This window comes from Carassius carassius, chromosome 5 (assembly GCF_963082965.1).
Source record: "Carassius carassius chromosome 5, fCarCar2.1, whole genome shotgun sequence".
NCBI lineage: Eukaryota > Metazoa > Chordata > Actinopteri > Cypriniformes > Cyprinidae > Carassius > Carassius carassius.
The window spans coordinates 9,522,234-9,550,181 of NC_081759.1; the positions used below are offsets into that span (position 1 = coordinate 9,522,234).

General features: G+C 40.1%; 1 protein-coding gene across 1 annotated transcript; it reads right to left on the reverse strand.

The window, feature by feature from the left end:
* Positions 1–27,948, reverse strand: ganaba (glucosidase II alpha subunit a). The gene is made up of 25 exons (XM_059549707.1): positions 27,803–27,948; positions 27,388–27,477; positions 26,400–26,508; positions 25,974–26,101; positions 18,200–18,379; positions 16,604–16,669; positions 12,962–13,019; positions 12,691–12,772; positions 12,505–12,601; positions 11,344–11,524; positions 10,974–11,127; positions 9,844–10,079; positions 9,460–9,586; positions 9,296–9,375; positions 9,038–9,178; positions 5,789–5,885; positions 5,601–5,702; positions 4,717–4,960; positions 4,186–4,250; positions 4,032–4,108; positions 3,856–3,930; positions 3,532–3,645; positions 2,621–2,733; positions 2,414–2,514; positions 1–286 (listed from the first exon to the last, which is right to left on the reverse strand). Exons 1-25 carry the CDS (start codon positions 27,820–27,822, stop codon positions 177–179), a joined length of 2,847 nt encoding a protein of 948 aa, XP_059405690.1. The 5' UTR covers positions 27,823–27,948; the 3' UTR covers positions 1–176.

Sequence of the window (27,948 nt, forward strand, 5' to 3'; positions counted from 1 at the left end):
ATATGCAGGTTCTGTACTTCACTGATGGCTTGCCAAAATTTGTTTGCATTCATATATAAATATTGTCTTAAAAACATCTGATTTCTCAATTCTTCTATGCATGTTCCCATTCTCAGTTTGGTCTATGTGATATTAAGTGCTGATCTTTTCTCTGTTGTTTGCATGTCATCCTTGTGTTACCGCAAGACTATGGTCCAGTCTGCTGCTGCGTTGACCCCTGGCTTACGTAGAATCAAAACTGCAAGTGTAGAGTCAAACTCAAACTCTAAAGCAGACTCTGTACCATCTGAAAAAGAGACAAAAAAATAACTCCATATGTTGTGCAAAATCATTGGTTTTCAGGGTCTTACTTCAGGACCCCAAAGTAAGATGTTCAATTGGACAAAAGTGGAGAAAAATATTTGCATTACTATCAGCTGTAAATACAAGTACAACTGTCTAAGTGTTTGGTTTCTACATTTTGTCAGCATCCAATAAATCAATAAATGAATACAATTGACTGAAATGGATACAGTCAACTGTTACCAATATTCCTTAAAATATTTTCTTTTGTGTTCAGCAGAAGAAATAAATTCACACAGGTCTGAAACAACTTGAGTTTGAGTAAATGACAGAATTTTCATTTTTGGGTGTACTATCCCTTTAAACAGTCTGGGTTATATTTTCCTGTATATAAGCTGCGAATGCTCTGCATACCCGGGCCACTTGAGAAAGTAAGTTCACAGGGTTATTAACACACACATGATTATAAGTTGATTCCTTGTCATTTAAAATGTAACTTAAAGCTTAAAGAGTTAGGAGTAAGCACGCAAGTAGCACGTAATGGCAGAAATTTTTTGTAAATCCACGTCGGTGACCGAAGCTTCTGGTTAAGTGGATTCTCTGCAGCTTTAGCACCTCCACTCGGTCACTGTAGGTGTGTCCCAAATACAGTAGTGTACTTATGCACTATTCTATGATGTTTTGTAGTACAAACAGTCCGAGTAGTGTGTTCACACCATACAGTCTATGGTTCACACTGAAAATTCCCAAAAGAAAAGTGCACTAAAACACTATAAATTCCCAGATGATGCATTTAAATAACTGAAAAAAACTAAATGTGGAATGTTGAAAACTTCAGGTACTTCATCAGCTTTAATAACATAAGTGTAGGGGGAGGGACTATCAGACTCCGCTTATGAATATGACCTTATCTAATGCATACACTAAATGTTTGAGTACGTAGTGTATAAGTGAATAATGTAGTGCATCATTTGAGACACAGCTTGTGATTCGTCAGGATTTTAGCATGTTCTCTGAAAAATGCACTGTTGCTGTCAGATCTCAACTGCCGAAAACATTGTTTGATGCAAACCCAACTCTACTAAATCAAAATAAAAATAAAAAAGTTTATTTTTATGCTTTCTCAAGCAAAGCAAATTTTAAAAGTCCTCTGAAAACATATCTTCTTATATTTTTGGTCATAGACAAATGTATGTTGAAGATTGTCAATGTGGGAAAAAAAAAAAAAAAATGATAAAGACGTGGGCTATATAAAATGATAATAATTACAAGTAGGTAAAGAAAAACAATCTTCTGAACATTTTGAACAATAAGATATTACTGTTCCCTTTGTTTTGCGTATGCTTGTGTCACTTGCAGTTAAAGTCCTCTGATTTTATTGTTTGCAAAGTTAATACTTGGAAATCATTTAAATGTATTATTCATTTGGGTACTCTACATATTGGAGTAGTGTCACCCTTGTGGGAGTTTTAACTCTTATTCACTGGGGAAAAAAATAATAATAATTCAGTCAATGCAGAGACATATAGACCGGGAGAATATAGACCCCGTCCCCCTGAATATTACGTATCATAACGTAACTACGTGCAAATGTTATTTATTTGGCGATTTTTACTTGGAAAACCAGCTATTTTTTTCTAGCATTCGAATAACAAACACTGAAACAAAAGAAAAAGGATTTGGAGATGAATGCGCATGACAGCATTTTCACAAAATGCAATTTTCATAGTTTTCACAGAAACAAAAATGGTGCACTTTGAAACCGTTTTTTTTTAATGTACATTTTCAGGGCCTCAAAATGCCATTGTTGAGTAAATGAATGATCAAAATGCATTTCATATTTTCCCCTTTACATTTTCATGTGAACACCCCTAAATAAACAAAAATATATGGGGATAATTTACTCCCTTTTTTAGTAAGTCTATTATTTTTCTGTTATTTGAACTGTTGCTTATCAGATTGTTGGATAAGAACCTGCATGGTAGAAGCTTGTAAGAATGCCAAAGCAGACTGCATGACATTAGCAGATATTTTACCCATATAAACCTATGGAAAATCATAAGTAATTTATAATCATATGCAAGCAAACGATATTAGCAGTTAACCACTATAATATAACAGTGACACTGACCTGCATTTTTCAATGTGGCAGAGGACGGTTGACTCCCTCCAAAGATCACAATCCTTTCTATCCAAGAGGCAGTGGAAAACTGGGAGTCTGGGGCCAGATTTCTGAAAAAAAAAACAGACCAAATGATAAGAAACAGCATGGCATTGCTGTTTTTCATCAACATTTTTACACCAAAAAGAGCTATAAAGAAAAAGAGAGCAGACCGACCTAGAAGACAGCGTGTTGGCAGAGAAAGACAGACGTCTGTGGACAAAGTGCTTTGCTTCTTCAAAGCTGAAGGTATGGAAGTCATCGATGTACAGCTCTCCTTCAGCAGAACCCTGAAGCACAAGACAACAGGGAATGTGAAGCACTACTAAACACAGACCAAAACAATATCCATGTATGTCAAATAAAGTTGATTTCTGTTTGGATTTCAGAACTGAATACATGTGTATAAGAATCAAAATTTGCGACGGGGAACCACAGTTTTAAAAAGTGATTTTTCACTATTATTTACAACAGCATCTGCATTTTCATGGGTTTAAATAAGATTTTTGTTAAGAGGCAAAACAACTGTGCATCAGAAGTTAAAGTATTTGTGACAGGTGAATATAACATTTTTGACATAACGTGCACAATACGCAGTAATATGTACCATTAAGTGGGAGAAAATAGCAGCCTAAGCGTCTTCAACATGCTGTTTGTTAAATAACATGCAGAACACATAAAACACAAGTGTATTTGATTGTCACTCAGTGAAATTGAATTGGATTGGATCAGGGAATCGAGTGAAATACTTCACTGCATGTTAAAGAGAATAAATGCCAATCCAATTGATACTGGGATAGTCAACATTGTTCAACACGTGTTGGATTTGACACATTTTTTAAAGCTAAACCACACATTCTGATTCTGACATTCATGATTTCAATATTTTGATTATAAAATACAAGCAAAGATTCTGGAACTTTACAGGAGATTTGTATAAACTGTAGTTTGAATATTATCTTCTTAGTTTAAAATATTAGGCAATTATCAAAGTTTGATAAAAGCTTGAAAACCTTACAGGATTTGTTACGTTTAATTACCCCTTAGCAGATTTTGACTCCTATACATACTGGGATACACCGAATCACCTGAGAACTGAGTGCAACATAAAGAGTGTATGGGTCATTCTCCATACAGGATGAAGATCTCCTAACACGGTCTTTCCTGCAAATAATGGACCCTCCTCGCTGGAAAACTGGGATCTGGGACATGAAACCAAAAAAGTAGAGATTACAACACAGAAAAGCGGGATTTAGCTGATAAATACTGAAACAAAATATTGCTGTAATTATAGAAAACATTGAAATAAGTTGGAAAGTAAAAATCCAGTTGACCTGTTTTGGTAAGGTCTAAAAATCATCGGAAACAAATTTGAGTAGCATTAAAAAAAGTAAAAAAATGTCTAGACTCACAGAGCTCATGGTGACAGGAATGTAGAGGCTCTGATCTCCATCATGCTTCTGGAAAGTGTGTACATCATACCAGACCTACAAGAGAAACCCAGAGATAGTGTTTGAGACTTTAGAGAGACTTGGAAGAGATAAAACTCCATTCAGGCTGTGCCATTCAGTGTTGAAAAACACATTACCTCGCCTTTCCCAGGCAGATAGGCTGTAACACCAGTAGCGCCCTCATCAGTGACGGGATGCACCAGCAAATCCTTTCCTAAGAAGAGAAATAATCCGTTTAGCCTTCTCTGCAACATTTATTTGGGCTATTATAATTAATGTATAAAAACTCACCAATCAAATACTCATCCTCAGTTGAGAAAGTGGTGACATCATCAGGATACTCTACCCATAAAGGTCTGTAAAAAGTTAGAGAATCAAATAAATGAACCCCTAATTAACACTGTATGAGATCTGCTATTTTCAAAATCTAATAACACGTAATAAAAAAAAAATAAAAAAAGATATTAGTTCTTACAAAGTTAATTCACAAGAATGCAGAATTAATCTGTTGAGCGTATGGACTGAAAAAAACACTGGCGTTTTCAGATAACTAATCTAAATGCTTCTGCATTCATGTGCTTAACAGAAATGTGTGTGATTGATTCTAATTCTTGATGCAAAAAAAAAAAAATGCCAACGAGTAGATCTAAAATGTATTGCTGCAATCAAATCTTCATAAGTGTTCACATTTCAATTTAATCATGGAAGCCATAATTTTTGTGCCCCTTTATATCGAATTTGGAGGGCAATCTTTTTTGTTCATTTTGATAGCATTTTTCCCCAACCCCCCACTATTTCCAGACTTGTCTTGGGCTGACTTACCTCATAACAGGCTGTCCAGTGCGGTGTGCGTTGTAGAAAAGCTGGTACCAGTAAGGCAGGAGAGCATATCGCTGGCGTATCGCCTCCCGGATGAGGGCGGTGTTCTCGGGTCCAAACAGCCAGGGTTCCCTGCGGGGTGTGTCTATGTGCGCATGTGCACGGAAAAACGGCTGGTAAGCTCCCGCCTGGTACCATCGCACCAAAAGTTCAGCACTGGGATGTTTAAAGAAACCACCAACATCAGCTGAGGAAGACAGGTACAGCATTAGAGGTTACCGGCACACAATCAACATGCAATCCTAACATTATTATTATTAGGGTAATAGACACTACTGGTCAACAATTTGGAAAAATATATATATTATTTAAATCTTTTCCGGTCATTATCATTTATGGATTAAAAAATATATTATTGTATGAACCATAATGTTAAGTTTTTCGTGTAGAATGACATAATTGGCCTTTAGTTCATTTATGCCATTTATTTTTTTCTTGCTGGGTATCAAATATTATATTGCATCACTATTTCCTTGTGCTTGAGTATGAACATCCTTTCTGTATATTCAGTTATCATACACTAAAATGCAATAGTGATGTGCAAATGCCACAGAGTAAAAAAAAAAGCCACAAATACCATTACAAAAATGTCCTGGTGAATATATGATGAAGATATCAGATTCAGTAAGGACTCATAGTTTAAAAAGAAAAAAAAAAAGTAAATGCTTCTCATTGTTTTGCTGTCAATTAATGAGAGACATTAGCAAGTTCACTTTTGGTGGCCGTTATTTAAATATAAGAGTTCTGTTTACCCATTGCAAGCATTGTATGTCATTTCTCATTTGCATCAGTGTGCATACTAAAGGTCAGCACCTCTCATCACTCACCTCCACAGAAAGAGATGCCCACTAAGCCCAGACTCAAGCACATGGGGATAGAGATCTTCAGATGACCCCATTCAGCAGCATTATCTCCCGTCCACACCGCACCTGAGCCACGGAGACAGGAATCTGTCACTAAACGTACCAGTACAAACACAAACAAGGCTTGCGTGCGACGTGAATGTGCCTCTCACCATAACGCTGGGATCCAGCAAAAAATGCTCGGGTCAGAACGAAAGGTCTCTGCACTCCTTCTGAACGCTGAATCAGGCCATCGGCGGTCGCCTTTTGCTGTTACACAAAAGCATTGTTAAGAAAGAAACCACCGCCACTTCAGTCTTTCCCAGCCCTTCATTTCCCTTCTCTGTAATCACAGAAATCTGTTAATACGGAGAGTATCCTTTTTTTTTATCCATTTAACATTTATCCATACCAATTTATACATGTATATTAGGGCTACCCTCAACTCGATTTCGATTTTTCTGGTCAACTAGTCTTCATTCATTTTAAGTGACTAATCTCATGTTTACATTAATAAAACAATCCATTAAAATTAGCCTTTTGTTGCCTTTAGCCTATCAACACTCAACCGCATGCATAAAGTTTGCAACAGCACACAGGCAAAAGTAAAGATTAATGCATCAGGAAAAAAAAAAAAAACCAAGAAATCTGCCTTAACGTTATAATAATTATTTGATACGTTTTTTCTGCATTTTCGGACTGCAGTGATGAAGTCGAGGACATTGACTCATCTCCACAGTGGATGTGCACGTTTTATACAGATTACATTAGGGCTGGGCAATATATAGAATATTAGCGATAATATTGCAATAATTTTGATGACGATGTAAAATTTTAAACTATTGTGTATATTGAATATTTCAAATTCAAGCATACTTTCCCAAAAAATGCGCCTAACTTCCAAAAATGGATCATGTAACTGTGGACTGCTCAACATGACTCTACTATCTACTACCCAAGCTTTCATGAGTGCGGTTGCCAGATAACAAGAGTTCAAATCCCCGAATCAGAGCTTCGCTGTTACATGGATACATTTTCTTCCTGTTGTTTTGCTTATTTTAAAAGGTTACTCCACCCAAAAATTAAAAAACATTGTGGCATTAATCACTTACCGCCATGTCGTTCCAAACCCGTAAAAGCTTCATTCATCTTTGGAACACAATTTAAGATATTTTGGAAGAAAACCGGTAGGCTTGAGACTGTCCCAAAGACTGCCAAATAAATATTAGTGTCAAGGTACAGGAAAGTATGAAAAGCATCGTCAGAATAGTCCATCTGCCATCAGTGATTCAACCGTAACGTTATGAAGCGACGAGAATACTTTTTTGTACACAAAGAAAACAAAAATAACACCTTTATTCAACAATTCCTCTCCTCTGTGTATCTGTGTCCACCGGTTTTAATCCAAAATATCTTAAATTGTGTTCCAAAAACGAACAAAGGTTTTATTGCTTTGTAATGACATTGGGGTAATTGAATAATGACAATTGTAAATTTTGGGATGGAGTATCCCTTTAAGCAATCTGGCAACCAAGCACACGAAAACACACGCTCCTCAATGCTGAAGCGCCACCGCAGATAATCTGAAAAACAAACAAACTGGAGTTTAGTGATCTAAATGAAAGAATGATTCAGCCAATCTGTGTTCTGTCATGAGATCTCGACTGTATTGTTTGCAATTGTGGTCGCTGTATAAATGCAAAAACTCAATCGCTGCTGTGTGAATAGAGAAACAAAGGCTAAATGTGGAATTACTAATAGGAACTTCACTGTTATAATATTTTTCATTCATTATACCACTTTTCTTAATATAGACAGAGAGAATGTCTGAATCTTTGGTATTACTAATATATATATATATATATATATATATATACACTTACATTTATACACTTACATTTATACACTTAGCTAACGCTTTTATCCAAAGCGACTTACAATTGCCACATATGTCAGAGGTCGCACACCTCTGGAGCAACTAGGGGTTAAGTGTCTTGCTCAGGGACACATTGGTGTCTCACAGTGGATTCGAACCCGGGTCTCTCACACCAAAGACATGTGTCTTATCCACTGCGCTAGCACCACCCCATATATATATATATATATATATATATATATATATATATATATATATATATGTGCTTCAGCAAATAGCTCCCCATATGAGAGGGTTTTAAGTTCCAGTGTGAACATAGTTTTATGCCACAGAGCTTCTCTTAAACAAGAGACAGTTGGCAGACAGACTTGTGTTCTTAGCTAAAAACTTGTAAAAAATACTTTCCAGTTTAATTATTTCCCTTAGTTGCACAGTGTAAATTGTGAATTGCATGCACTAAAAAAAGTTGACAGAATGCACTTTCTGTACTAGTTTTACACTACTTCAGTTACATATAGGTCATTATCACTTGTATACACAGAGATATATATTGAATATTGTAAATAATTTTGACAGTATATCATTATATTTTTATATATCGCCCAGCCCTAGATTAAATAATCTAAAAATATTTGTTTTCCATTTGAAAAGGTTCATTTAAAATAAACATTTTCTATAAATATAGACTTGCTGTTAATGATCTGTCAATCATGGACTACATGACTTCGCCAGTTCCTGTGGATTTTTTTCTGCGATTAAGCGACTAATGAAAATTTGATCGACTAAGCTTGTTCCGGTCGACTAATGGTTAGTCAACTATTAGGGGCCAGCCCTAATATTATATATACACATACACACACACACAAAATTCTAATAACATTCATTCTGTCAACAGCTGTTTGGTAAATATATAGAACAAGAGTTATCTATAATAAATGTAGATTTTAACCATAAAACTTTTTCTCTCTCCAAGATATATCAGGTCAGATTAACCTGTTACACTGATAGCAGGACAAGTTGTCACATGACAATTTACCCTGTGATTCAGTAATCGTTCTTTGGAAAGTATCCAACTGCAGTGAATTTGCGAAAACATGCTCTTTTGAACTTTTTACATGAGCCTGGCTGTAAAGAAAAAAACACCTTTTTATGCCTTTTTATCTCACACTTTGATATCTTATCAAATATATACCTTTATTTGTCATTTTTTCCTGCGTGGGTGAATATTTAATACTTTTGAGAATGTGATTAACACCACTGCCCAGACACCTGACTACTGATGATTTTACTAAAATTAAAATACTTCACATTAGCATAATTAAACTTACATATACAATAATAATTGGTGACACTGACCTAATTGGATTATATCAATGATAATCATAAATAAACCCTGCAATTTTTTTAAAAGTATGTGATATGTGTGACATATGCAAGATAAATGTCCTTTGGAATAAAGAACTTGTGGCGATTAAAAAAAAAAAAAAATACAATAAATGAATAAGCAGGCAAACACACAAACATTTCACAAAAAAGGTTCTCTCACCACATAGAGCCCATAAAGGTTGTGGACATCTCTGTGCTCCCAGACACCATGAAGTGCATCTTTGTGCATGGTGACCTCCGGCCCATTAAACACAGACGGCTCGTTCATGTCATTCCAGATGTACTGATTCTCCATGGAACCCTGGACAAAGACAACAATTCATAAACATACAATACTAAAATCATCAATGTCTACATTTTAATTTTGAAAGACAATCTCATCAAGAGCAAGTGGAAGCAGCAGATCAGAAACCCTCACCTCATACTGGTCATATGCAAACTGGCTGGCCCACCAGGCTCTCATCTCAGGGTTAGTGAAGTCTGGATAGCCCGCATTACCTTCGGCAAAGAAAACAATGCATTTCAGAGCTCTGAAGAGTTTGTCACATTGATTTTAAGACCGCTGGATGAGTAGCTACGCACCTGGCCAACACCAGCCTTCATAGTCTCCTCCATCTTTGTTTTTGACATAAAAGTTTTTGGAGCGAATCTCATTGTGAATCTTGTAGCCGCTGTCCACCCTGATGTGAGGATCTACAATGGCCACTAACTGAGGAGCCCGAATAAACAATTTCATAAATGTATCAAAGCCTTTAGTAGTTAAAATTATTTTGGATTCTTTGATATTCACAGTCAGTTTGCTAGCATTTTTCCTATATTACAGAATAACAGCTTAAAGTCGTAGCGAAACAGAACATTTAGACATATTGTGAAGCCAGTTATTTAAAAGAAAAAGAAAAACAGGATGGGACTTGATTTTATCCATTTATTGTTGATTGGATATAAGATATAATTTCAGACACTCACTTTGCGTCTTTTGTCCATCAAGCCCTGAAGCATTTCTTTAGGTTGGGGGAACTTGCTGGGATCCCAGGTGAAGTAGCGCTTTCCATCTGCATGTTCAATGTCCAGCCAAATGAAGTCATATGGGATGTCATGCTCATCAAAGCCCTGGTCGACAGTCTTTACATCCTCCTGATCATTATAGTTCCAGCGGCATTGATGATACGCCAGCGCAGAGAGAGGAGGAAACGACTGAGTGCCTAAGAAAGAGAGGGTTATGTTTAGGAGGAGGATAAATATAACTCTTTCAAACTACCTTATGAACACAGAATTATGGACATTATACCACTAATAATGATTCAAAATCTGTATATGATTTATGGATCCCAATGGCCATTTGAACCTAGTAAAATGTAATCTTATATAAAGTCATATCTTATTATTTTTCAATTAAAACATATTGCATTTGATTAATAACTTCTATTTAATTAGCATACAATTTATTACTACATTTATCTCTTTTTTGTCAATTAAAAAAAATAGACGTTCTTTGAAATTAAAAATTATACATTATACATGTTGCAATGGTTAATAATTTATCAACAAAATTCAGTTCCAAGAGTGTGTGTGTGTGTGAGATACGGTATATTTTACAAAATTATTTTTGAGACAAATCGAACTCAAAAAGTCAGGTTTGTTAGTCTTGGTTAATTTGCAAAGTTTGGTTCCCCTACTAAACCCTATGCAGTTGTTAGACATTTGTACATTTCTCTTCCAGCTCAACATGGAACCAAATGCAATATTTGATAGCGGTAGAGTAATATTCCAGGTTATTTTCAACCTACATACTATGTCATGATTATGTCATTTGTTTTTATGGGTTTCCTAACTGAATAATGAAAAGCATGAATGAAATCTGAGATCTAAAAGGCAGCCAGCAATATTATGCCAATAACTTCTTCAAAATGTCATTCTGTTTTAAAAAATATGAGGGGGAGTAGTATGATGTATAATGACAGACTGAGTGAACTGAACATTTAAGTTAAAAACCAACATGAAATCCTTTACAAAAATGTTTCCCAAGTTTAGCATTAACTAACACTGCATGCAGTGAAGTGTGTGGTGGAGCTTCCTTTTCTTGTGCGTTTGTGTACCTGTAAGCGAGGCATACTGAGTGAAGACATCCGCAGGTTTTGGCCCCAGCATGATAAAGACATCAATAATACCACTCTCAGATATCCAGCGTACATCCGTCTGAGGAGCTTCACTAGAAACTTGTACGAAGTCCAGTATTTTTCCAAACATTGTCTGAAAAATGGACACACATTTAAAGGAACTGTTATAAAACATTTAAAGATATGCTCTGATACCAACACTAATGCACTTGATCAAACAAATTGTTAACATCAGGCAATATTGCAAGGCTCTCTGATATATTGTGCTTCCCTAATTTGAACAAAAGCATAAAAAAAATAAAAAACCTTACAAAAACAACTAAAGAAAGAGCAGGTTGCTCACTCTCACCTTTCCTGCTGTATTTGAGCTGATGTCCACCCATGTCTCTGCTGCATTGAGCCAGAAGATGCCCATGGTGCGGTCAGTGCTATGAGATATGAGGACAGGAACTGCCCCATAAAGGGCCATTGGGTTGTGAAGCTCATACTGAAAAACATCCAAGTTGTACAGCCGATACGGGTCTGATCCACTATGAAAAACAACAATACAATGGTTTAGCCGAACACTACTGTTTATGTGATTTTGTGCCAAAATGATAAGCTAAAAAAAAAAATCTAATAAATGATAAGCTGGTGTCACATAATTTTTCATAACAATGGATCTTCATTTAAATATTCAATATTCAGTATAGACTTGGCTGGTGGACAGCATGGCTAATAGCAAAACCAGCACTAGCCAGCAATATTTACATTTAAATTCATGTCTGCATTTGAAAAAAACTTTTTTGGTTAAAAGAATAGTTCACCTAAAAATGAGAGCCTGCTGAAATCTACCTCAGCCCATCCAAGGTGCAGGTGAGTTTGATTCTTCATTGGAACAGATTTGGATAAAAGGATATTCCTCAGTGAATGGGTGCCATCAGAATGAGAGTCCAAACTGCTGAAAAAAACCACAATACTCCACAACACTCCAGTCTATCAATTAATGGCTTGTCAAGCAAAATGCATCATGTTTAGAAGAAACAAATCCAACATTAAGGGGTTTCAACTTCAAACCATTGCTTTCTCTAAAATATGAGTCAATAATCCATAATATTGCATTATCCAGAGAAAAAAAATGGTCTCGTCTGAATCAGCAGAGAAATATGCACAGATCAAAAGATCTGATTTTTTTATGGACTCATATTTTAGCTGGAAGCAAGTTAATACATCTTAATGCTGGATTTGTTTCTTACAAACACACAGATTTTGACTTCACAAGATTTTTATTGATGGACTAAAGTCATATGGATTACTTCTGGACCAGTGTCATGTTTTTATCAGCTATTTGGACTCTCATTCTGATGGTACCCATTCACTGCATAGGACCCATCTGTAATCAAGTAAAATAATACTAAATTTCTCTTAATCCAAAGAAGCAAAATCATCTTGGATGGCCTAACAGAGAGTACATTCAGCTTTGGGTTACTTGTGTCGTTCGCATCAATCTCATGAAAGTGTAAAAACTCACTCGGTGTTTTTCAGTTTGAGTGTGTCTGCGTGTTCCGGAATGCCATAGATGTGTTCCACACCAGGAAGAGAAAAATCCAAACTAATAGACGATGGGCCTGAGTTGAAACAAACAAACACACTTGACTGGAATTATCTCACCAATATTCCACTGAATATGTTCAATATTTTCCACATTTCAATATACCATTGGGCTTTGAATCAGTATGAGATTTAAATGTTTCCTCCCACATGCCCGGTTTATCCTCCTGTTCTTTTATCTGTCCATCCTAAACAAAAAGAGAGAGAGAGATAAAAGAAAAAAGTCAACAGGTAAAGTTCGTATGGAAAAAAGGAAAACATTTAAAGTTGTTGCAGAGCTCAAAACTTAGAAATAAAATGTTATACTATCTAGGTATTGTTAAACAAATACAACAGAGTAAGAGAAGTCTAGTTGTTGAAAACATAAATACACGCACCTCATCAGTTTGCTGCTCAACATTCTCCTGTTCTGTCGCTTGCTCCGACTCACTTTTACTGCAAAGCAGCAAAAGTTTCTCTTAATACAAATATGTACTGGTACAACTAAACAGGTTTAAACTACATTAAGGAGGATGAATTAGAGGTGCACCTATATGACTCATTGGCTGTGTTTACACTTGGCATTAACATGCAATCACTGTGATCCGATCTAGCAGATCGGATCATCAGTCAATCAGAACACGGTGCGTTTACACTTGGCAACATCAAATGACATTTATACCTGGATAACCAATCAGACCTGTCTTTCCCATGCAAATTTAAATAAGTCTGCAGAGAATGGCCTGGTGCAAAGTCAACCTGAAGTGGTGGGTTGTCTTTTGAAAAGCATTTTCATTCGCGGGACATTTTACAAATCAAAGATAAGTGTAGGAGTCTTATTAGCGCTCCACACAGGTGTCCTCCATTTTATTTATTTTTTTGACACCTCGTGAGAGAGGGGGCGGTGTTTTGCATGATGTCGACCTGCGAATGCAGACACAATTGCTGGATTGCATTTACATTACACTGAGATCCAATCACAATGTGTCCTTGATTACCTGACACGCTGATCGGATAACATTCCGATCAGAAGTGAGTTTACAATGTGTATGTGGACAACACCCGCATTCAGGTCGCATTTTAATGCCAAGTGTAAAAGCAGCCATTGAGAATCAATACAATACCTGTTCTTGATAACATTTTGCAATTAAGCATAAATGCATGGTGATTCCACAACAAAAACATTTGTTGATTTTTGTTACAAAAATTACAAATTCGCTTTGACTAGCCATTGCTATTAAATGTTAAAGGGGTCATATGATGCGATTTCAAGTTTTCCTTTCTCTGTGGTGCGTTACAAACTCTTGCATAAAGAAGATCTGTAAAGGTGCCAAGTCTCAAACCCAAAGAGATATTCTTTATAAAAGTTAAGACTTGTCCACACCCTCCTAAAACGGCTCGTTCAGACACGCCCCCACATCAATTTGTCACTATGTGGGTAGATTTGCATTACGCCAACCAACTGTTCACGCAAAAAAGAAGGCATAACCTTTGATTTTCACCGTTTCCGCAGGTACAAAATTCTTTGTTTGCCTTCCAAAAGAGGACACTACAAGAAATCAGTGGTTAAGTTGTATTTACAACACTGTTCAAGAACAGTTCAACCCAAATATTCGAGTGTGTGCAGCACACTTTATGGAGGACCGTTTCCTGATCCTGGGAGAGACGACTACAATGTCGGCTGTTCTGACTCAGTCTGTAAGTACATCTACATATGTAAAGGATTTGCCACTGATGATTTGTTTTGAGCAGTGTAGAGCAGCAGTTCTCAAATCCATTCCTCAAGCCCCCTGCTCTGCACATTTTGTATGTTTCTCTTATGGCTTTAGACATTTGTTCCATTCAATCGTAAGTTCCCTGTTTAGACTTCTCTAAACATCACAGCAGGGTTTCCCATACATTGATTTATTTGTGGTGGGCTGCCACAATATCAAAATTGACCGCCACAAATAGATTTTCCAAAAGGCTTTGACTTTGTTGAATAAACATGAGCACTGCAAGTTTCAAATTCAAAAACCGCTGCCGATGTTTTTAATATCACTGTATTTCAAAAGAAAAACCAACTGTTTTCAGAAAATGTCAAGTAATGCCTTATAAATCAGTGTTCGTGAGCAAGACGAGAGAAACCTCTCTCTCTCTCTCTTTCTAATTGCACTTCCTGTTGGCAGAAAAATAATTTGCATATTTATATATGGGGGCGGGGGAGTACTGCCACAAATAGAGGCTGTGGGAAACACTGCACAGGATATTCCGCCATGATTCCAGTTTAAAGCGAACATATTCAAAGTGCAAGACATGAATTTAAATAGTATTTACAGAAGTATATGATGTCACACTTGTCTGTGTGTGAAGACGTTGTGCAGCTCAAATCCGTAAATGAATGTTCCAAAGTGAGGCAAAATATATCAGATTTCTCCTGCTCAGGGAGAAGGGAGCAATGGACACTGTGTAGGGACCATGTCAATGGGAACACAGTTCATGCACGGAGCTCACAGCAAATGAGCTGATTATCTGAATCAGGTGTGTTAACAAAAGAGACATGCAAAATATGCAGAGTGGGGGGCAGGAGGACTGGAATTGAGAACCGCTGGTGTAGAGTATCGCTTGTTGTTTGTCATTTCTCTGATCACCAATGCAGACATGGTTTTATTTTTACGTGGCGCGATGCAACGCAACACGTAAAAACACAGTACAAGTCATTATAATCCGTAATAATGTCCCTACTGGATGCAACAAATGGCTCATTTGTAATTGGTATTATTGTCTTTGTTTTGTCACGTGGGTGTTCTGACTGGGACACGGCATCATAGTATGGCAAGGGGCATAACATTTCCGTCGCACACATTTGACATTCGGCCAATCACAAAGCACTGGATAGGTGGCCAATCAGAGCACACCTCGCTTTTCAGGCCAATGAGCTTTGTAAAAAACGAAGCGTTTCAGAAAAGTGGGGCATAGAGGAGAAAAAAATAACATACAGTATGTGGAAAAAAACGTGTTTTTTTTTTTTTTACCTTAAACCGCATAACCAATTAATTACACCAAATACACATAATAATGTTATTTTTAGCAACATCATATGAACCCCCTAAACAGAACATGCGTCACCCCGGTAAATACTACTTTTCAAATAATAGTCTGGATGAACGTAATTGTGTAGTTGTTTAACAATGATTTTATTAAACTATCTAAATCAGTGGTGGATGGAGTTAATGAAACTGCGTTTGTCAAGAAGGTTGGCTATTTGCACAGTGTAAGAGGACAAATCAAACGCTATACATCACCTGTAAAAACAGTATAATGCACCTCTGGGGTGAATGAATCTCAAAAAAAAAAAAATCACTCGTCTCTTCACAAATCTTATTTTAATCCATAAATACAATCAATTAGGACAAATTATTTTGTTGAGCTGCACAGTCATGTTTACAAGATCATTTTGGACCCTTGTCCTTCAATACAGTGTGTAAATATAATTACGCACGTTTCAAAATTAACATTTATCAAAGGCAAACAACTTTTTGTTGTTGTTTTTGTTTTGTTTAACCAAATACAGTTTAATGGTCAGTAAATGCTTATGGTAAACAACAACTGGCAGGTGCCACAAAAGGTAAAGTTTGAACACAGTTTATGACTATACATGAAAATACTACAAAACTAATGGCCATAATATTTATAATCAAATCTAAACAATGATTATTGGTACACTAATGATTTTAGGTACTAGATTACTAGATTATTACTTCAATCTAGAACACACATATAATTTAATTCTAAATCAAAAGCAAACAGTAAACTTCTGGATAAAGGGTGCATGCAAAATTTGGGGTAATGCAGATATTTAATCTACTATTGATTAAAACAAATTTAACAAATGTTAATTAAACATTGAGTTTAAAGCAATAGTTGACCCAAAAATGAAGATTTCATGATTATTATTTCCTGAGAATGGATAAATATTGGGAAAGTTTCATTTTGGGGGGGAACTATTCCTTTACATAAAATTTATTTTACAGTTAAAAAACTGGACAAATGGATGTTACCTAGAGAACATGTTCTTGAACGAGTCCCACATGCTACCAACTGTGCTACTTATTTTATGAGAGATACTGCTGAGCGGGACAGAAGAGAGGAAAGTTGAGAAAAAGAAGGGAAGGAAAATAGAATGTGATGAGAATTTCAGTTAAAACATTTACAAACGTATTTCTGAATGAAATGTCTGAAATTTAAGAATACAGTATTGAAAAAAAAAATTGTAAGTGTCATTTTAACCTGATGGCAATTATGCTGTGAAAATGTTTATTCTCAGAATAAAATAAGATCAGACATCAGTCACATTACGCTTTCAACAGCATAAAAACCACAAACCAACCCAAATGGTGATCATTTAGACTCCAACAGTAGGGTTTTATTCATTCCATTCGAAATTATTGAAGTTTGTGCTGTGTGGTATATAATGCTTTTACTGTATATGCTTCTGTCGAACTAGTAATTCAATTCAGCTACTGTTTAAAATGAAGTTTTTATGTTTAACTGTAGTTTTGAATAAAGTATTTTTTTATTGCTTTAATCAAATGGAGGCTTCAATTTCACATGGTTTCATTGTTTTCATCCACAGAGATGGTTTTAATACTGTGATTCATCTCAGAAATTCTCAAAAGTCTTTATTGAAGACTTTTTGGAAATTCCCATGAAGACGATGAAAGGGTAAACCAGAGGAAAAAAAATGGACGATCACTGTCTGATGTGCTTAACTGGGCTTAGATGAAAGCAGACCTGCTTTAACAGAGTTAGTGCAGACAGGGAAAGTCAGAAATGAAGAAAGTAGAAAGTGAGAGATTCATCCTCAGATTTTAATTAAATTTAGATTTTCTATGTGTAAAATAATATCTTTGTTTTTGTTAGTGAAATATGACCAATAAGGCTGCATTTACACACAAAAATGATAATTTTTACTTGCATGTGATGTAGATCTGATATACACACACATAATCACAAAAATCTGCACAAGATCCTATTTTTCACATCTGTTCTGAGCAACATCCAATAGTGGTTTTAAAGTAGATACATCATCTAAACATTTAAATCCAATTCCCATTGGAATTCCAAGCCATTTCAAGATGAGGGAGGCACATTTTCCCATAAAGATAACTCCACATAATGTCAAATTATGAAGCAGATGTTGCCTGCATGCTAGTGATGCAACAATGGAGTTTATATATGTATTTTTGTTTCTTAGAAATCAAATATCAAATATAGTCAAAAGATTGCACCTGTGCATTAAGCCTTGTAGTATATACGCAGCCTAAATGTATTGGCCTTGCACACTGCAGTGTGTGCTTCTTATAAAGAGAACACCACTGTGCATTTGTGTGGATGCATACATAGTCATAGGTTAGGATTTTGTTATCGCTCTTGGTGTGGAGACTGTGTGTCTATGAAAGGTAGAAAGAGTGAAAAAAAAATAAATAATCAGAAATACAGCCCAGGAAAGCAGTGCTAACTTATTCGTATTAAGTATTTTTTATTGAATATTATTTCAGCATTAAACTTTTTCAGATTTATATAATGTGGGTAGTATCGGTTATGAACTTCCTGATTGTGATGCCCTTTCTGCCTGCTTGTGTTGTTGAACTCACGTGTCCTTGCGTGCTCGGAGGTGCTCGAAGGCCAACAGGCCACGGGAGTTGAGAGACATGAGCACTTGAGGACCCTCAACGATGTCCAGCCGAAATGGCTGAGCACTTATGATGAGCCGCTGATCTTTGCCACCCAGAGACAGCACCAGACTATTCTCATCCTGAGACACCACTGAGAGCCTGCAGACAGACACAAGACATTCACCTGTTAATGTTAGCTCAATGATGATCATTTTTATAAAGATGACGAATTGTCCCAAATTATGATATGCAAAATGGAACCTTCTCTAAACAGATAAGAAAACACATTACAAAACACAAGAAGCTTTTAATGGATAATATTTGAGATTTTTAAATTATCATTATTGGCCGTTAAGTTGTTCTGTTTGGCCAGTAAGTTTTGTAAGCAACAAGACTTTTATTTTGACAGCACTAAGAATGTCAGTGCCTGAGCGCTTTAAATCTTTAAATACTTAATTTCAAACTGTGCTGGACTATAATCTCAGCCCAGGCATCATGCCCATGGACCGTTGGCTAAATGTCTGATGCATATGGGACACAAAAAGTGGAAACACTTCAGGAGTGTCGAAGTCATCATCGGATTGGTTGAATTATACAGGATTTCCACGAGACGCTTGTCGCTTTCTTCAACATTCTGCCTGGAAACAAAGATACTGTGGCGCCAAGCCCCTTCACAAAAGAAGAAAGCCGCAGTGTTTACAACTGTGACGACGACTGCTTATCAGGATCAACTAAACACTGGAGTTTCAAAAGTATGTGAAATATTTTAAAAGTTTGACCAGTGTGTAAAACTGTTACACACTGGTCTGTTATTGTGGCGACATTTCCACGCCTCGAAACGTGACTATGAAAGGGAAGAATTGTGATTTGTTGTTTGACATGTCGGTCAAACGGCCTCTTATGTGGGCCTTGGCCAATGAAAAAAGCCGTAGATTCCAGACCTTCAGTCTGAAAGTCTGGCTACGCGAGACTAGCTACACTATATCAAACTATATTGTCAATACATGCCACTGCATAAAATTAGTTCTCTTACGAGAGCTCTCTCGTACTGCGTCTTAGCTAAGATGCTACGGGAAAAGTCTCTTTTCACGAAATACTGAAGCAAAGGCTTCGCGCCCTTCTTGCCACTTCCCGCCGAAACGGGTGTGGCCCAACCTATAAAAGGAGCTCGAAAAGGCTGACTCACCTGATTTTTCATCTCTTCAGCAAAGCTCACGCATCGCTGGATCACGGAGGAAGCAAGCGCCGTCTGAGAAGCATATCAGCGGGACGAGCCATTCTGAAGCTGCTGGCCTCGCCGCCTTCCACTGCTGTTCCTGCTGCGCTGTCCGGCGCCTATATCCTTTTATATCCTTATATCCTTTATGTCCTGTCTGTGTTCGCCCTGCGACGCACACTCACAAAAAGAACTTGCGTCTTTTTTTAAGATGCCTTCCTGCGGCTCGTCAGAGCCCCACTCAGCGAGGGAGACCTGTCCGGCGCCTATATCCTTTTATATCCTTATATCCTTTATGTCCTGTGTGTGTTTGCCCTGCGACGCACACTCACAAAAAGAACTTGCGTCTTTTTTAAGATGCCTTCCTGCGGCTCGTCAGAGCCCCACTCAGCGAGGGAGACCGGTACGTCATCTGTGTCTCCTGCCTGGGTGAAGATCATGCAGATGGTATTTTCCTTTCGGATGAGCGTACTTATCAAAGCCCGCCTCATTTCTTCCTGAGCTTCACGAAGAGGTGGCAAAGGCTTGGAACGCTCCATATTCAGCGCGAACTCGTTCGCCTGTCTCACTAGCATTCTCCACACTGGATGATGCTAAAAACAGGAACTACCGGTGGAACAGGCGATAGCGACGCACCTTTGTCCGCCCTCTGCTGGACGGCGGACGAAAGCGGTGTTGCCATCTAAAGCCTGCTGCATGACGCTGCGTCTGCACTACTCACGATGGCTGCTTCATCGAAGCGCAGGTGTATGAGTTCCGCTGTGGCCGAGCTCTCACCCAAGCGCGCCGCTGTTTCAGTTCCAGGAATTGTGACTGTCTCAGCGTTTTCTGCAACGCGCAAGCCTGCACAGTTGCCCGCTTGCCTGCACACAAAAGCCGTTATCACAACAGCTTCAGCAACGCAGCTCGAGACCCCCATTCTCGCTCTACCGGCCGTCGCACCGCGCCACGGGGACCGCGGCAGAGGATTACGGTGAGGCCGGGAGCCCCAAAGCCATCCTAGGAAAGCGCCGGTGTACGAGTCGCCGCGGCCGAACTCTCACCTAAGTGCGCCGCTGTTTCAGTTCCAGGGATTGTGACTGTTTCAGCGTCTTTTGCAATGTGCAAGCCTGTACGGTTGCCCGGTTGCCTGCACACAGAAACCGTTATCACGGCTACCCAGATATTTCCCTAAAAAAGGTGTAATCTGTGGTGTCCCGGCCACGGCCGATGGTGCTATAAATGTAGTGACGATGCCCACTGCTCAGTGCCCATCTCCACATGTTAGCACAGCCCTTCACACAGGGCTCGCGCCCATAAAAGCGACTCAAGTCGATCGCGCGCACTACATAGTAAACGTGCCCACTCCTCAGTGCCCACGATCACTATGTCATACGCGTCATGTGGTTTCTGTAAAAACGAAACCCGTGCACGTTCGTCCGGCCACGGCCGATGGTGCTATAAATGTAGTGACGATGCCCACTGCTCAGTGCCCATCTCCACATGTAAGCACAGCCCTTCACACAGGGCTCGCGCCCATAAAAGCGACTCAAGTCGATCGCGCGCACTACATAGTAAACGTGCCCACTCCTCAGTGCCCACGATCACTATGTCATACGCGTCATGTGGTTTCTGTAAAAACGAAACCCGTGCACGTTCGTCCGGCCACGGCCGATGGTGCTATAAATGTAGTGACGATGCCCACTGCTCCGTGCCCATCTCCACATGTAAGCACAGCCCTGCACACAGGGCTCGCGCACATAAGATCGCCTCAGATCGGTCACGCGCGCCACATAGTAAACGTGCCCACTCCTCAGTGCCCACATACACTGTCACACACGGCGCGTGGTTTCTATAAAAACGAAACCCGTGCACGTACGCTCTGCCCAGGCAGACAGCGAGTCGAAAGTGGTAAATGTGCACACTTGCAGCCCACAGTTACTCGCAGACATCACGAGTCCCACGGGACCCGCTCAGCCCTCCCCCAATCGGTTAAGCAGCGGGATGGGGTCGAGGACGAGCGATCTGCCCGCTGTGATCAGCGCGCTCCCCGCCTCAAATGCCACAGGCGTAACGCCCATGGTGCAGCGCACCCAAGCGCCGCCGTTGCCCAGTCAACAGAGCGCGCTTCACATCCAGCCCTTAGCCATTCATGCAGATGCATGGTCAGCGCTTGCAGGGGTTTCGGATTGGGTGCTAGGCATTATAAAGAGAGGTTACTCGCTACAGTTTTGTCGACGCCCTCCGCGCTTTTCAGCGTGCGTCGAAACTACGGTCAAAACAGAAGTAGCACACATACTTCGGGCCGAAATATCAAAACTGTTGAGCAAAGGGGCTGTAGAGCCTGTGTCTCGAGCTCAAAGCGAGGGGGGGCTGTACAGCAGATACTTTCTGGTGCCCAAGAGAGACGGGGTCTCAGGCCCATACTGAATCTAAGACAGCTGAACAAGGCATTGATGAAACGCAGTTTCAGAATGCTTAAGACCAGGAAGCTCCTCGCGCAGATTCGCAAAGGGGACTGGTTCATGTCAATAGATCTGAAGGACGTGTATTTTCAAATACAGATAGCGTCAAATCACAGGCGATATTTGAGATTCGCCTTCGAGGGCCAGGCATACCAGTTTACAGTCCTGCCGTTCGGCTTGTCCGTGGCTCCTCGTACGTTTGAATTATTTGGACAACTGGCTGGTTCTGGCTCGATCACGAGCGGTGCTCGTGGAGCACAGGGCCGTTTTACTCGATCATCTCGAGAAGCTCGGTCTCAGTGTCAATTGGGCGAAGAGTTCGCTGAACCCCAGACAGACGATTCTGTTTTTGGGTATAGTTCTGAACTCGTGTTCCATGACGGCGCGGCTGTCACCACAGCGCGCGTTGGACATTCAGCGCTGCGGTGCGACCGTTTCGCTCAAACACTGTCAGAAGGTGCTGGGCCTCATGGCCTCAGCATCTCCGGTTCTGCAGCTGGGCCTGCTCCGCATGCGCCCCCTGCAGCTCTGGCTGAAGGCGCGGGTGCCGCACAGAGCGTGGGTGTCTGGCCGACTGCGTCTCAAGGTCAATCAGAGCTGTGTCACAGCCCTGAAACCCTGGACAGCAAACGGCTGGTACCAATCAGGTGTAAGCCTGGGGACTTCCCCGAATGTGAAGATGGTGTCGACGGACGCCTCCACTTCGGGATGGGGAGCGCTGCTCGAGGGCAGACCGTCCTTTGGCCTGTGGTCAGAACGGGAAAAGCTCCATCATATCAACTGTCTGGAAATGCTGGCAGTGGAGAACGCGCTGATGCGCTTTTGTCCCCAAATCAAGGACCACCACGTCTTAGTCCGTTCGGACAACATGTCTGTGGTGTCCTACATAAATCGCCAGGGCGGTCTCGGGTCCCGAAACCTGTACAGGCTGGCGGAACGCCTCCTGGTTTGGGCTCAGCGCAACGTGCGTTCGCTGAGGGCAGTGCTACAGAATCTGGGCTACAGAATCTGGGTCCAGACAGGCTGTCCAGAGGCAATGTTCCTACGGGCGAATGGTCTCTACACCCGCAAACAGTCCGGCTGTTGTGGGAGAGATTTGGCAGGGCGGAGGTGGACCTCTTCGCGTCCCACGAAAATGCTCACTGCCCCGCGTTCTTTTCCAAGAACGAAAGCGCGCTGTCATGGAAATGGCCGTGCTGCCCGCTTTATGCTTTCCCTCCCGTCTCCCTCCTTCCGCAGGTGATAGAACGGGTGAGAGAAACGAGATGTTCAATACTGCTTGTAGCACCTCTTTGGAAGAACCAACCATGGTTCCCAGATTTGATGCAGTTAGCAGATGTCGCCCCGTGGCCAGTACCGTTGAGGAGGGACCTCCTCTCGCAGGCCAGGGGTTCAATTTGGCACCCTCAACCGGAGTTGTGGTCCTCCATGTGTGGGCGCTCAACGGTTACCCGCTGATCTCGCAGTGGGAGTGCTAAATACCATCACTCAGGCTAGAGCTCCGTCGACACAACATCTGTATGCCTCGAAGTGATCGGTGTTCTCCAGCTGGTGCACAGCTCGGAGATGTTCACCCCTTAGTTGTGAGGTGACGGAGGTTCTCTCCTTCCTACAGGAGCTGTTGGATAAGGGCAGAGCCCCATCCACGCTCAAAGTTTATGTGGCGGCCATCGCAGAGTTTTCTGAAACAGCGCTCGGTCAGTCAATAGGAAGGAATGATTTGGTCATTCGCTTCCTTAGAGGAGCTAGGAGGCTGAATCCTCCCAGACCTCCGTCAGTCCCTATGTGGGACCTCGCGGCGGTTTTGGAGGCCATGAAGGGTCCCCCTTTTGAGCCTATCCAATCAATTAGCCTTCAGCATCTGTCGTTCAAGACAGTATTCTTGTTGGCTCTCGCTTCAGTGAAGCGTGTGGGTGATCTGCACGCGCTCTCGGTGAGCCAGTCGTGCTTGGAGTTTGGGCCTAATGACTCAAAGGTCATACTCAAACCTAGGCATGGTTATGTGCCGAAATCCCTTAACACGCCGTTTCGGGCTCAGGTAATTGCCCTGTCTGCCCTGCCGGTGTCAGGAGAGGATAGAGACTCGAGTCTTCTTTGCCCTGTCAGGGTTTTAAGAGCTTATGTGTCTCGCTCTGCTGCCTTTCGACAGACTGAGCAGCTGTTTGTCTCATCCGGTGGACGTTCCAAGGGAATGGCTGTTTCGAGACAGACGCAGAACAAGCCAATGAGCGAACGAGCCGTCTCGCCTATGGCTGTGTACTGCTGCAAATGCGCTTTACAAAAATTAAGGATAATTTTTTGCTTCAGTATTTCATGAAAAGAGACTTTTCCCGTAGCGTCTTAGCTAAGACGCAGTACTCGTTCGCTCTTCTAGAGAGAACCGAGGTTACGTTTAGTAACCGAGTACGTTTTAACAGTCTTTATTTTGAGAAAATGATTCCAGTGCTAACAAACTTATAAGATTACTGATTGCGCTGTTGGTTACAAGAGTTTACTTCATTTTTAAAAATCTTTTGTGAAAATTACTACAAAATATAAAATTACCTGTGAAATGTACACTTTACATAATACATAAAAAAAAAATTCATATTCATTTTAAAATTAAGTATTTATAATGTAGTCAATATGTAAAATCAAAATTTTATTTCAGTTAAAGAGGTCATATGATGTTGCTAAAAAGAAAATTATTTTGTGTATTTGGTGTAATGAAATATGTTTATGCGGTTAAAGGTTCAAAAAACACATTTTCCACATACTGTACATTATTGTTTCTCCTCTATGCCCTTCCTTCTAAAAAGCATAGATTTTCACAAGGTTCATCGGTCTGAAAAGCTAGGTGTGCTCTGATTGGCCAGCTATCCAGCACACTGTGATTGGCTGAATACATCAAGCGTATGGCGGAAATGTTATGCCCTTAACATATTGTGATAACCTGTCCGACCGGAGCGACGAGACAAACATAAAACCCATTATAAAACGTGATATAAACATGATTTCTAGTCCTCTTTTGGAAGGCCAAAAAAAGTAGTTTCTCTTTCTCAGCGAAACAGCGTCACACACTGTGACCTTGAGTGAGCGGAGGCCGGCAGAGGTGGGCCGGCTTGAGAACGGCACGGTCAGCGGATTCAACGAAGGAGCGTCCGTTGGGCTTACGGCAACCACATGTGATGACCCCGGGCTGGACCCCGCTTTGTCAGCGGTGAAAGCCAATTCAGCGATCCACAGAGCAAAGTTAATGTGACAAGCGACAAGCACGGATCAGCTCCAGGCATGAAGCGGATATTGTCCTCTTTTGGAAAGCCAAACAAAGTAGTTTCGCTTTCACAGTGAAACACACAGCGCCTATACGACATGGCGGTAGCAACAACAACGAGAATAAAAGGTACGCCTTCTTTCTTTGCGTGAACATCTCGGTGGCGTTATGCAAATCTTCACACATAGTGACGTAGATATGTAGGCGTGTCTGAACGAGCAGTTTTAGTGGGGTGTGAACGAGTCTTAACTTTTATAAAGAATATCTCTTTGGATTTGAGGCTTTAGTCTTTGCAACTTTACAGATCCTCTTTATGCACCAAGAGCTTGTAACACTCCAAAGAGTAAGGAAAAATTAAAAGGCATCATATGACCCCTTTAAATAGTCTAATATGTATATCAGACACCCTTCCTCTAAATGCTTTGCAGAGTTTTTTTTTACATGATTTACAGACTGGTCATAAATCTATTAACGAGGTCACGCTAGTTACCAAAAGTCAGATTTGAGTCGACAGATTTCTAAAATTTTTATAAAATCATAGTGTTTGATGGTCACACTATGCTTTATTTTTGCTTCAGACTTTTATTTCATTCAATTAGAAGAGATGAAATGTTTGATACTTTGATTTACAAAGGCATCAAGTAAATGATTTCAGATTTAAAAAATCATGTAATGTATTCCAGCCTTAAGATACACTGGCCATCAAAAAATCCACACCAGTCAACCACTAGGATCATAGGTTCATTTTAAAAATTACAAAGGACCTGACACAGTTTACAAATGTCTAGCTGTTTCATCTGTATAAAATCAGTTCTGATGGAATAAGTAGTCTTGACTCACGCTTCAGTAATGGGATCAGAGATGAGTACATCCGGAACCTCGTAACGAGGCTTAAGTGGTTTGAGTTCATTAATCTTCACCCGAGTCATGTTGCCCTGCAGTCTGTACAGCTCAAGCAACAAGCGAACCTACAAAACAAATGCAAAAAGTCTCAGTTCTTCCACACTTTGGAGCACAACATTGACCAGACACTTTTTCAGCAGTTGGAAACATTTTTTGCCATCTAATTCTTTTTTTTTTCATTTTTATTAAATTAAATGGCATGCATGGACAAATCCTTTAAAATAAATGTTGCAGTTATTTTGAATAGTCATTAAAAAACAAGATTTGTAATTTTGATTTCACTGTGACTTTATCCCAAACAGCCAACTTTGAGACGAATCACAACATTTGTTGTGAAGCATCTATTTTTGTATATTTTGTGACCTTGTTGTTGTCATTGATGAGCTGCAGGGTGAGTCTGGAGTCGCTCAGCTCCAGCGTGTCCAGCAGAGCTCTGTACGGAGACCGACCCGGCTTCAGCTCCCTCTGACGCCTACAAACATCCAGAGAGCATTCATATACAACAAAACATCAGACATTTCACATGTGTGCATCAATCTGAATGTGGATGAAGTGTGAAGTGACATTCAGCCAAGTATGGTGACCCATACTCAGAATTTGTGCTCTGCATTTAACCCATCCGAAATGCACACACACAGAGCAGTGAACACACACACACACACTGTGAGCACACACCCGGAGCAGTGGGCAGCCATTTATGCTGCGGCGCCCGGGGAGCAGTTGGGGGTTCGATGCCTTGCTCAGGGGCACCTAAGTTGTGGTATTGAGGGTGGAGAGAGAACTGTACATGCACTCCCCCCACCCACAATTCCTGCCGGCCCGGGACTCGAACTCACAACCTTCCGATTGGGAGTCCGACTCTCTAACCATTAGGCCACGACTTCCCCCGCATGTGGATAAACACTGTATCTGATAAAAAAATGTTTTGAAAAAAAATGTTTACTTCACTTTTACTATAAAAATACCATGGTTAATTTTCGTAAAGTAAGGATCCATGTCATTTTGGAGCACTGGACAATGGACATCAACTGTAGTCTAATTTCATTACTAGTCTTCCTACAGGGGGCGCACGTTGGCTCAGTAAATTAAATCTTCTGTTGAACAATACGCCGTTGTCTTTGCTTAAATATTAAAAACATTTGTAAAATACACTACACATATATATTAATTCCAAGGATCGATAAATAAAATATGGCATTTCCCTCAACTACAAACCACTCTGATTATGTAATCCTGAGCTGCACTTATCATATCACATGACAGCACACATACATCTTCGGACACCCTCTGATTTATGTTAATTTATCTAGGTTGATCAACTTATACATAATAGTGTACATATCATACTCACTTGCAGAAGGCGCTTTGGTCGCATGTTTTAAAATTGCTGCGGTCCACAGCCTGCGCGCTCAGACACAACAGCAGAACCAGCGGCAACAAACTGAAAGACAATACGATACGACATACTTCTCAAAATTAGCAACCTTTGCACACACTATTACTCAAGCTATTTAGAAACACCAGTGTACGTGATTGTGGTAACTTTTAAGTATCATGCCATTCCATTGTACCCCGACAGTTCTCTTTTGTGAGGAAAATGATAGCAAAGATTTCTGAAACCGTGAGGAATAAACTCACAGGCTGTAAGACCAATTAGGTATTTAATGAGCATACCGAATGGGTAAAGTTAAAAGAGCTTTTCAAATGTCGGAGTCTTCCATTTCATTTATATATAATCCTATTACCCTGCCTGAGCGATACATTACCGTTCACAGGAAGCCGCCATCTTGACTCTGTGTGAACTTTGCCCTCCGCGAGCGTCCAGTCAGTTCAAATGTGTCGTGGACGTTTTCAAGAAAGAAAGGAAATACGCGTGTGTGCGCTCGGCTTTTACGTCATCAATCTCGAAAAA

Bases quoted from the DNA above. Each gene is read 5' to 3' on its own strand.
- ganaba (XM_059549707.1), bottom strand. From the start codon at position 27,822: ATGGCGGCTTCCTGTGAACG. The intron at 11,128-11,343 runs GTGAGAGTGAGC...TCCATTTTTCAG, and splicing joins GCTCAAATACAGCAGGAAAG to ACAATGTTTGGAAAAATACT. The intron at 4,961-5,600 runs GTGAGTGATGAG...TGTCTTCCTCAG, and splicing joins GGGCATCTCTTTCTGTGGAG to CTGATGTTGGTGGTTTCTTT.